A 12,763-nucleotide genomic window follows, 5' to 3' on the forward strand; every position below is an offset into this window, starting at 1 on the left:
TAGAAGGAAATTAAAGCCTTCTCTGAGGATGGGAAAATCCGCATCGTTTGGGTGCCGGGCCATAACAGAGTAAGGGGAAATGAAAGGGCAGACGATTTGGCGGTGAAGGCCAGAGGACTGCAGTCAAAAAACGTGGTTAACCCGAAGCCATTCGGGTGGAGGCAGTCCGAATTAAGAGTTTGGGCAACAAACGCATCTAACACTGTGGAACATCTAAACGATCGATAGGAAAACGAAAATCCTATGGGGAGATCCGGATCCAGGATATATGGTACTACGACCCTATTTATGCAAAATAGGTACGGCGAGTGACAGCATGTGTCGGGAATTAGGAGAAGATGATAAGTCGTTGGAACATTTCCTACGCCATTGCCCGACTTTCACAGCTAAAAGACACCGGCACTCAGATGGGGACACAATACCAGACATGAACCAACTTGAAATCTCGTATACAAACAATTAAGAATTTTGTAAGTAGCACGGAATTTCAGACTTAGATTTTCTTCCGTGAGACTATTTTATACCCACCACCATAGAAAAGGGGGTATTTTCATTTAATTATTCCGTCTGCAACACATCGAAATACCAATTTTCGACCCCACAATGTATATAGTTTTCGGATCGTCGTAAAATTCTAAGACGATTTAACCATGTCCGTGTGTCTGTCCGTCCGTTTGTTGTAATCACTCTAAAGCTTTCAAAAATTGAGATATAGGGCAGAAATTTGGCACAGACATGTCTCTTTGTTGCACCCGGGCCATATCGAACGATATTTGGATCTAGCTGCCATATAGACTGATCTGCCGATAAAGGGTCTAAAGCCCATAAAATCTTTATTTATCACCCGATTTCGCTAAAATTTTAAACATTGAGTTTTTCTAAGGCTCCAGACATCCAACCTAAATATGGTTTAGATCGGACTTTTTTTTGGATATAGCTGCCATATAGACCGATCTGCCGGTTAAGTGTCTGAAACTCAGAAAAGCTGTATTTATTACCCGATTTCGTTGAAATTCGAAACAGTGAATAGTTTTAAACCTCCCGACATCTGTCCTAAATATGGTTCAGATGGGACTATGTTTAGATATAGCTGCCATATAGACCGATCTGCCGATAAAATGTCTGAAGCCCATAAAAGCTTTATTTATTACCCGATTTCGCTGAAATTCGAAAAAGTGAGTAGTTCTGGAGGCCACCGTATGGCAGAGATTAGCATGTACGCCTATGACGCTGAACGACTGGGTTCGAATCCTGGCGAGGCCATCAGAAAAAATTTTCAGCGGTGGTTTCTCCTCCTATTGCTAGCAAAATTTGTGAGGTACTATGCCAGGTAAAACTTCTCTCCAAGTTGGTGTCGCACTGTGGCACGCCGTTCGGACTCGGCTATAAAAAGACTCCCCTTATCATTGATCTTAAACTTGAGTCGGACTGCACTCATTGATATGTGAGAAGTTTGCCCCTGTTCCTTAGTGGAATGATCATGGGCACAATTTGCATTACATTTGAGTAGTTTTAGGTCTCCCAATATCCGACTCAAATATGGTATAGATCGGACTATATTTATATATAGAGGCCATGTAGACCTATCAGCCGATTAGGGGTCTGGAACCCATAAAAGGTGCATTTATTAACCGATTTCACTGAAATCCGAAAAAGTGAGTTGTTTTAAACCTCCCAACATCTGACCTTAATATAGTTCACATCGAACTATATTTAGATTTAGATATCTGAGAAAAGCCGCCGATTAAAGGCCTGATGCCCACAAATGCTTTATTTATTACCCGATTTCGTTGAAATTTGTTTTAAGCCTCCCGACATCCGGCCCAAATATGAATCAGATCAGACTCTACCGGTATAGCCATCATATAGAACGATTTTCTAATTTAGGGTCTTAATCCCATAAAAAGCGGATTTCTTGCCTGATTTTACTGAAACTGTTACTTGCATACGAGTTCTCGGGACCTGAATAAAATATGATCGAGATCAGCCCCAATATAGATATAACTATATCAGTGGAGTTAGATATAACTATATTAGTGGAGTTATAATAAAATAGGATGATTATTTTATCCTTGGTGGTGGCTATCCAAAGTTCGGCACGGCCGAACTTAATACGTTTTTATACCCTCCACCACAGGAGGGGGGTATACTAATTTTGTCATTCTGTTTGTAACTCCTCCAAATATTCGTCTCAGACCCCATAAAGTATATATATTCTTGATTGTCATGATATTTTATGTCGATCTAGCTATGTCCGTACGTCTGTCTGCCGAAACCACGCTAACTTTAGAAGGAGTAAAGCCAACCGCTTGAAATTTGGCACAAATACCTCTGATAGGTGACGATCGGTTGGGATTGTAAATGGACCATAACGGTCCTTGTTTTGATATAGCTGTCATATACACCGATCTTGCATCTTGACTTCTTGAGCCACCTCCGATTTGACTGAAATTTTGCACGTAGTATTTTGGTATCACTTTCAACAACTACTCTAAGTATAGTTTAAATCGGTCTATGTTTTGATATAGCTGCCATATAAACCGATCTTGGGTCTTGACTTCTTGATCCTCCAGAGGGCGCAATTTTTATCCGATTTGACTGAAATCTTGCACGTAGTGTTTTGGCATCACTTCCAACAACTGTTTCATGTACGATTCAAATCGGTTCATAATCTGGTATACATGTCATATAAACCGATTTTGGATCTTGACTTCTTGAGCCAATAGAGCGCTCAATTCTCATCCGATTTGGCTGAAATTGTGCATGAGGGGTTTTGTTATGACTTTCAATAACTGTGCTAATTAAGGCGCAATTCGGTACATAACCTGATTTAGCTGCCATATAAACCGATCTGGGGTCTGAACTTCTTGAGCCACTAGAGGACGCATTTGTCTTCCGATTTGGAAGAAATTTTATACCGTGTCTAATATGGTCTGAATCGATGAATAGCTTGATACAGCTCCCAGATAAACCTATCTCACGATTTTGCTTCTTGAGCCCCTACAAAGCTCAATTCTTATCCGAATGAACTGAAATATTACACAATGACTTCTACAATGTTCAGCATTCATTTATGGTCCGAATCGGACTATAACTTGATATAGCTCCAATAGCATAACAGTTCTTACTCAATATTCTTTGTTTGCCTAAAAAGAGATACCGCGCATAGAATTTGACAAATGCGTTCCATGGTGGAGCTCGCTTTTACTTGTTTTTATACCCAACACCAAACGATGATAAAATCACGATAGCGTACGAAACAATAAAGCTTGCCACTTGAAATTTGTCACCGTCCATCGTATCAAGGTAAGTTGTTGGGCTAGCTTTTAAACAGATAATCGGATTTGTCGTCTCGCAAACAGATATAGCCAATACTTTATATATATTAACTGAGGCAATTCGCAAAATAAATTTAGCCAATATTTAAAAGTAAATTATCTGAGATAATTTGCAAGCAATTAGTTTGAGATTAGAATGACTGTCATCAAAGCCCACTGAAGAGGTAACTTTATATCGAATTCATAAGTTTTTAAAGTCCCACCTACATCACTTCCACCTTGTACAACGATATTTTCTCAACATTCCCACCAGCTACAATTATTCATTTTGTTCTTTAATGGTCTTTTATGGTGCTGGCAATTTAATTTCTGTAAAAGTATTCATCTAGCATGCTTTGCCTAGCCTTGCCTTGCCTTGCATGCCCTTTGCAACGTTTGTTGGCAGCAAAAGCTAAACAAGGTTCTTTGGCTCTTTGTGTCGATGTTTGGCGATAGCCTTAATGTCTGATGTTGTGCTGACGCCGCTGACAGTGTTCTTGAGAATTTTATTATTAGCTTTTATTTATCTTTAGTTTGCATGCAATATCGATAAACTTAATTATTGTTTGGCTTCTACTCTCCATTATTAAAGGATAATAAGAAAGTTGGTTGGATAGATGGTGGGTTTTTTTGTTTTGTTTGTTTATTACTTATAATTATTTAGCAATGAAAAAGCAATAAATTAAATACAAAAAGTAAAAAAAAAATTATAATAATAAAAAAAAAATCTATTGTTTCGAAATTAAAGTAAGAATAATGAGAAAAAATGAGGCGTACATTAATGGCGATAGAAAAGGTGGAAAACGTTGATAGCTTGCAAAACACTTACCATTTGATGACGTTGAAAATACAAAACTTTGCGAATAGTCACTCCAGCCGTAACGGTTCCTAAGATGAAAACAAAAATAGCGTAATGTAAGGAACAATGTTGTAATAAATTATTACGTGTTTTATATTACATATTGTTGGACAATGTCCCTTTTATTGACAACAATTAAATCCTCCTCATAAAACCATTCGGTGTAAATATAAAATTGTTAAAATAAATATGCAATGACAAAAAGCTTTTTTTAATATTCACCAACATTGGTTGTTGGCTGACCTATTTTAGCATGATTTACATCTTTGGAAATCTGGGCGACAGAGAAAGTTTTCTTTGCGGTAGCTGCATTTCATTGGCAATGGATTTTTTGTTTGTAAAAGAAAGAACCATATCTTTAAAGATTTAGCCGTTGAGTGAAGAAATTGTACTTTTATTTCGCTCCTCAAAGAAAAAAAAAAAAAAACAAGTAAAAGGCGTTAAGTTCGGCCGGGCCGAACTTTGGATAACCACCACCTCGGGTATATATGTAAACCACCTTTCATCAAAATCCGGTGAAAATTGCATACCTTATGTCCCATAGCAGTTATATCGAAATATGTTCCGATTTGGACCAAATACTAATAAGTACAGTAGCTATATCTAAAAATAAACCGATCTGAACCATATACGACACGGATGTCGAAAAGCCTAACATAAGTTACTGTGTCAAATTTCAGTGAAATCGGATTATAAATGCGCTTTTTATGGGGCAAAGACTTTAAATCGAGATATCGGTCTACATGGCAGCTATATCCAAATCTGGACCGATTTGAGCTAAGTTGCATACAAATGTGGAAGAGTCTAACACAAAGCACTGTCCTAAATTGCGACTTAATCGGACAATAAATGAGTCTTTTATGGCCCCAAAACCTAAAACCTAGATAAAGGTCTATATGGCAGCTATATCCAAATCTGGACCGATCTGGGCAAAATTTAAGAAGGATGTCGAAGAGCCTAACTTAACTTACTGTCTCAAATTTCAGCGACATCGGATAATAAATGCGTCTTTTATGGCCCCAAAACCTAAAACCTAGATATCGGTCTATATGGCAGCTAGATCTAAATCTGGACCGATCTGTGGGATATTGCAGAAGTATGTCAAGACATACATTTATTATCCGATTCATTAAAATCGGATAATAAATGTGGCTTTTATGGGCCTAAGACCTTAATCGGAAGACCGGTCTATATGGCAGCTATATCGAAATCTGAACCGATATGGGCCAAATTAACGAAGGATATCGAAGGGCCTAACACAAATCACTATCCCAAATTTCAGCAAAATCGGATAATAAATGTGGCTTTTATAGGCCTTAGACACAAAATCGGAGGATCGGTCTATATGGCAGCTATATCCAAATCTGGACCGATTTGAGCCAAAGAGAAAAAGTATGTCAATTAGCTTAACTCAACTCTTTGTCTCAAATTTTAGCGACATCGGACAATAAATGCGTCTTTTATGGCCCCAAAACCTAAAACCTAGATATCGGTCTATATGGCAACTATATCTAAATCTGGACCGATTTATGCGATATTGCAGAGGTATGTCAAGACATACATTTATTATCCGATTCATTAAAATCGGATAATAAATGTGGCTTTTATGGGCATAAGACCCTAAATCGGAGGATCGGTCTATATGGCAGCTATATCCAAATCTGAACCGATCTCGGCCAAATTAACGAAGGATATCGAAGGGTCTAACACAAATCACTGTCCCAAAATTTCAGCAAAATCGGATAATATATGTCGCTTTTATGGGCCTAAGATCCCAAATCGGAGGTTCGGTCTATATGGCAGCTATAACCAAATCTTGATCGATCTGGTCCAAATTGACGAAGGATGTCGAAGGGCCTAACACAACTCACTGTCCCAAAATTTCAGCAAAATCGGATAATAAATGTGGCTTTTATGGGCCTAAGACCCTAAATCGGCGGATCGGTCTATATGGGGGCTATATCAAGATATAGTCCGATATAGCCCATCTACGAACTTAACCTGCTTATGGACAAAAAAAGAAGCTGTGCAATGTTTCGGCTCAATATCTCTATTTTTAAAGACTGTAGCGTGATTTCAACAGACAGACGGACGTACATGTCTAGATGGTCTTAGATTTTTACGCTGATCAAGAATATATATACTTTATAAAGTCGAAAATGGATATTTCGATGTGTTGCAAACGGAATGACAAAATGAATATACCCCCATCCTTTGGTGGTGGGTATAATAAGAAACAATAGGAGCAACTGACATAAATGGCCTAGAAAAATTTTAAAAATTTTCGACTCACCTATTTTTGTGAAAAGAGCATTCTTAGCATATAATACCAGCCAAGTTGCTTTGAAAGCTTAATTTCCAAAGCAAGTATCTCAAGCAAAAATTTATTACAATGAAGAGCTTGCAAGAATTTATCTCAATTTGTCATGACAAGACTCCAGTAAAACTCATTGTTCTATTAATTTACCCTCTCAAGAAACTATCTACACAAAATTTCAAATTTGCTTATTGCTGTTTTGTTTTTTTTTTTAACGAAAAATTATAAAAGAAAGTGTTCAAACTTTACTAATAAAGCAGAATTTGATCATGCAATTTGCCACCTTGAAACAGCACTTAACGCAAAGTTTTCACTAATGTAGAGTAGCAAGGGAGCGTTTTGCTCCATAACACCTGCACTATTCGCCCCTGCCCCGTGTGTTGTTGCATTGGAAACTATGCGAAAGATTTTAAAACTTTTAACTTCTAACGCAGAAAAGGGCAAAACAACAGCATAAACCAAAACCAACAGCAATGTCGATGAAACAATCAGAAGGTTTCCCATCGCCCCCAATCACCGCGATATGTAACGCAACGTCATGGCTTGGCACAGCGAGCCATGAGATGTCCCCCCATGCCATACCATGCCATGTCATGCCATTAAAGCACACCAAGAATATCTTCTAAACTTTGGGAATTTATATAAATACTTGAACATGTAGTTTACAATGGGTATTTACCTCGCTTGAACTGTAGCTTCGTAATGTTGATCTGGATCCAAACCGCGTATCATATAGCTCATCCCCTGTGTGTAGTGGTGCGAGATGGGTATGGCCGGCAGCACTACGTCACGCCAATCGTTACGACCCCAGTGGATGACATTGCCAGCACCATAACTGCCATAACCGCCACCGATGCTGCCCATGCTGCTCAAGCTGCCACCACCGATGCCCCCCAATTGGTAATTGTGCACTCTGCCCATGTTGCCCAGACCGCTGCTGCCACCAAGACCACCGCCTCCATACATCTGAATCATGGACGAGGATGACATCGATGATGCGGAGGAGCCATGCGAATCAATGGAGTTATCGACCTCTTGTCCTTGCTGCAACCTTCGGAAGGATAATTTGTACTCCTCAATGGGTGCATGAGATTCCACCGTCCAAGAAATGTTGTATCTGCCAAAAGGAAACCAGAAGAAGAGCACAAAAGAGAAAGGGCAAAACAAGAACAACATTGTGATATTAATAATAAAAAGTAATGCAAGATGCACAAATCTATATTTCTTAGCTAAAAGTACTTTTTCCCCCCATTCTATTGGGGTGTGTAGTTGTTAATATGTATGTATAGATGTGTGTGTGTGTGTGTGTGTGTGTGTGTGTTAGTTTGCCAGCATTCTCTTCGTGCATTTGTATGCGTCTGTACATAATGGCTGTTGTCATTGTTCATAGTGAGTCACATTGCTGCAAATGTTGAATTAATAAAGTTCCTCCGTACAGCGAATGACAGTGACTAAGCACGCTCCAGCAACGGAAAATTAGTGCACCCCATTGCTAAGATAAGGGTCAAAGTTAACGGGAGAATGGCAAACCCGGGTTTCATAAAATTTTGTTGTAGTCACTTGGTTTGAAAGGAAATGGAAAACACATTTTAAACGAACGATGATGAGCTAGGAACTCAGGAAATGATATCAAAGAAAATGTTGAAAAATCCATCTTATTTAAGTTTTATAAAATTTATTTTTATACCCACCACCGAACGACGGGGTGTTCGTATTTTTATTGAAACTACGCTGCATTCATTAAACACGAATATATTGAGGTGAAACGTTCCGTAGATTTTTAAACCCACAAACACCCGTTTGTAACACCTCGAAATATTCGTCTAAGATCCCATGAAGAACATATGTTCTTGATCGTCTCAATGTTATGAGTCGATCTAGCTATGTCCTTCCGACTGTCCGTCTGTCGAAATCACGATAGAGGTAGAACGCGTAAAGCTAGCCGCTTGAAATTTTGCACAGATACTTAATATTGATGTAGGTCATTGGGGATTGCAAATAGGCCATATCGGTTCAAATTTTAATATAGCTTCCATATAAACCGATCTCCCGCAACCAACCGTAGATTGCAGCCATCAATACAACTTCCAACATATGAACAAAATCATGTGAAGTACGGAAGAATTGTAATTTGTCACAGAAACAATGTCTGTCATTACATTAAAATATATGCATTGGGAAAAGTACAGCTAATAAGCAGGGCGAGCCGCAGTGCGACACCTCTTTGGAGAGAAGTTTTACATGACATAGTACCTCACAAATGTCGCCAGCATTAGGAAAGGAAAACCACCGCTGAAATTTTTTTTTGATGGTCTCGCCAGAATTCGAACCCAGGCATTCAACGTCATAGGTGGACATGCTAACCTCTGCGCTACGGTGGCGTTTTCGCTATTAATACGATTCAAATACTACATACCAACGCACGGCCCTTGAAGCCATTACACCTAATATGGTTGAAAAGTCTTCTAACCAAAGACGAAACGCGTCCCATAGTGGTTGGTGTGTGATGCTATATTTGGCTTTCCTTTTCCATTTGCATCTCCGATCATTGAGCTCGTCTCGAATGAGAAACAAACAGAAATGATAAAATTTAATGATATCGCCCTAAGAGGCAAAAAACTTAAAAAATGATAGCATCTTCTTCACATAGCTCCCATAAAGACCTATCTCCGAATATAATGTTTTGATCTAGACCACATAAATGACTAATTTAATTTTGTACACCCACCGCAATAGGATGGGGATATACTAATTTAGTGACTCCTTTGTAACACCTCGAAATGACATCTTAAGTGGACTTTGCAATATCCGTCCATCTGTCTGTCGAGAGCACGATAACTTTCGAAAAAGTAAAGCTAGGCGAGGAATTTGAACCCGTTTGAAGACGATGTCATAATACTTCTAAGGGGTGAGGATCCGAACGAGCTATGCATAAGTTCCGAAAGGGTCTTGCATATGGCGTATGACTGGGCTAAACCCAGAGGTCTTAATGTTAATCCAGAGAAGACTGAAATATGCCTGTTCACGAGGAAGACGAAGGTGGGCCAATTTGACGCACCACGTATCCTCAATAGAACGATTTCGATGTCTGACAAGGTCAAATACTTAGGAGTAATCTTGGACAGGAAACTGAATTGGAAGTGTCACATTCAGGAGCGTATTGAGAAGGCTCACAGATGTTGGGCACTATGTGGGCCCGTAGGCTCGAAATGGGGCATGAATCCTTGGATAGTTCACTGGCTCTAAAGGAGCGTGATAAGACCAATACTTACTGACGCCTCAGTAGTTTGGTGGACTGCTATGGAGAAAAAGTGGAACATAAGGACCATACAAAAGGTTCAGAGAATATGTTGTCTTGGCATAGGCGAAGCGATGAAGACCACGCCCACTAGGGCACTGAAGACTATTCTAGATATTCGACCCATTGACATAGAGATTAAGTGTGCTGCCTCACACCGCGGCTATGAGACTTAAGGCGATGGAAGAATGGATAGAGGATGGGAGCAGCTCATACCATCGCGGTATAATCGAGGCGACGATATGATCCCTGGAAGGAAGGGAAGAGGTTTCCGATCGGATATTTGGGATGAACCCTGAAGTCGAGTGCGAGGCACTGCGGCTATCGGCACAGTCTTGCATTGACGGAACCCGGGTATTGCCATCTGCAAGATCATGTTACACGGATGGATCAAATCGTGAGGACACAGTGGTTCTGGGGGTTTACATTGAGAACCCAGGGACTGAGATCTGTTTTAGACTGCCTGACCATAATACGGTTCTGCAGGCGGAGATCTGGGCCATCATGAAAGGGCAAACGATTTGGCGGTGAAGGCCTAAGGATTGCCGTCAATAAACTTGGTTAACCCGAAGCCTTTCGAGTCGACGCAGTCCGAGTTAAGGGAGTGGGCGACGAATGGGCATTCAACCCTGTGGAACAACGAAACAGTCGGTAGGGCGGCGAAAATCCTATGGGGAGATACAGATCGTGAGAGGACGAAGCTATTACTGAAAGGAAGAACTCTTATGTAAAATCGGTGCGGCAAGTGATAGCATGTGTAGGGCATGCGGGGAAGATGATTAGACGTGGGAACATTTCCTTTGTCATTGCCCGGCTTCAACAGATACCGGTACTTAGGTGGAGACACAATATCAGACATGTACCAACTTAGAGGAGTGGTATTGAAGAAAATTTATTACTTTATAGTTTTTAGTTTTAGCCGATTACTGGCTTAGGTGTATGTCCATAGTGGCACGGGGCGAATTAATATCTGCACCCTCTTTTCAACCTAAACTAACCTAACCTAAAGCTAGGCGCTTGAAATTTTGAACAAATGCTTCTCATTAGTGTAGGTCGGTTGGGATTATAAATGGGCCAAATCAGTCCAGGTTTTGATTTAGCTGCCATATAAACCGATCTTCAGAACAGACTTTTTGAGCTTCTAGAGGGGGCAATTCTTATCTGATTTGGCTGAATATCGGTGCACATATCGTTGTGGTACGACTTCAAACAATGCCAAACGAGTATACACTTTCCGCAAAATTTGAGCTAAATCGAATAAGAATTTCGCACTTTTGAGACTTAAGAAGTCAAGATGCTAGTTGCCATATTTAGTTGTTGTTGGAAGCCAAAACAAAGTACATCATACAAAATCGCCCAATTCGCGCAAATCGGGTCTTAGACGAATATTTCGAGAAGTTACAAACGGAATGACGAAATTAATGTACCCACGCCAATAGGGTTTTCAAATTCATCCATAAAAAATTGTTTTTCTTAGACATGTGGTTCAGCAAAGATTTTAACCATCTTTATAGGCCCGGCAAGAGGGACCTGGACCACTTAGGGAAGTTTTACACATGATCTTGTTAACACCTCAGGTTCAATAGTTCAAGATGTTATCTCTTCCCGCAAAGTGGAGTCTTTAGAAGATAGTTGTTTTTATCAAGAAAGGAAATCAATCCAAGAACCCTTGGATGACCAAGCAGATTCGCAACGTTGGGAAAGACGTCCGAAAGCTTTATAACAGAGCACATCCACAGGATACGACGGAACTCACGGAGACACGGGAATGTAGGAATAATGAGGTTGACCGAAGGTTAATCATTACAGAATCTATGGTAAAGGAATCCTTAAAGATCTTCCAAACATTTAACACACCCGGACCTGATGGAACAGCCGCATCTGCCCGTTATTTATTTTCACCTGTTATTTGTACCTAGGATACTCCGAAATCCTAGTAGGAGGCAAGGTTGGTATTTATACCCAAGCCCGACAAGGCAAGTTATGTGACACCAAAAGCCTAACGACCTATAAGCCCGACAAGGCAATTTATGTGACACCAAAAGCCTAACGACCTATAAGCCTTACGTCCTTCTACTCAAAATGCCTTTCCATGTCAAGGGAAGGTTGGTGGAGACTGCCACCAAGTTGTTCCTAAAATAGAAGAATCCTTCGATGCCAAGATGTACAAATTGACGGTGTGCATTGACAACGAGGGGGCTTAGAATATTTTTCGGACCGACACATTGATCCAACCCTTAGATCAGTACCGGATGGAACGGGTTCTTAGAGACTATATAAGCCATATAGTGAGGAACAGGTGGATGAATTGTGGGTCTCATGACATACGTGTAGGGGTGATGGTGGCATAAGGCATTGCAGAGTTAGTCATTTTATTGCCACTCCAATGGATGACTACAATAAATAACCTATTACGGATGCTAGCTGAAAAGGGATTTGTACCCTGCTACGCAGACGATACTACGAAGGAGTAAGGATACGAATCAGCTATGAAGAAAGGCTAAAGGGTCTTGCAGATGGCATACGACTGGGTTAAACCTGTCTCAATGTTAACCCAGAAAAGAATGAAATCTTTCTGTTCACGAGAAAGAAGATGGTGGGCCAATTTGAGGCACCACATTTCCCCAAGAGAACGATTTCGATATTTGATAAGGCCAAAAACTTGGAAGTAATATGAGATAGTAAACTGATTTGGAAGTGTCTCATCCAATAGCGTTCGGAGAAGGCTCACAGATGTTGGACACAATGTTGAGCCTCAATAGTTTGGTGGACTGCGATGGAGACAAAGTGCAACGTAATACAAAAGGTTCAGAGAACAAGGACTGAGATCTGTTTCAACCCGTTTGAGCATAATATTTTCCTGTAGGCGAAGATCCATGATATCACGGAATGCGTTAGGTGGTATGGTGTTTCTGTTACTTCTTGGAATGTTCATGGACATAATTGCATCATACGATGGAATGGCTTAGAAT

The 12,763-nt window shown here is 40.1% G+C and overlaps 1 protein-coding gene across 2 annotated transcripts in view; it reads right to left on the reverse strand.

The window, feature by feature from the left end:
* The window catches only part of LOC106092858 (uncharacterized), a 606,782-nt gene that overhangs the window by 38,494 nt on the left and 555,525 nt on the right, over window positions 1–12,763 (reverse strand). For both annotated transcript variants that reach the window (XM_059362079.1, XM_059362080.1), the window contains exons 9-10: window positions 7,173–7,610; window positions 4,147–4,205 (exon numbers count right to left, since the gene is read on the reverse strand). In XM_059362079.1, the coding sequence (XP_059218062.1) occupies window positions 4,147–4,205; window positions 7,173–7,610 (497 nt within the window). The remainder of the gene's footprint in view (window positions 1–4,146; window positions 4,206–7,172; window positions 7,611–12,763) is intronic.

Source organism: Stomoxys calcitrans, chromosome 2 (assembly GCF_963082655.1).
Source record: "Stomoxys calcitrans chromosome 2, idStoCalc2.1, whole genome shotgun sequence".
Taxonomy (NCBI): Eukaryota; Metazoa; Arthropoda; class Insecta; order Diptera; family Muscidae; genus Stomoxys; species Stomoxys calcitrans.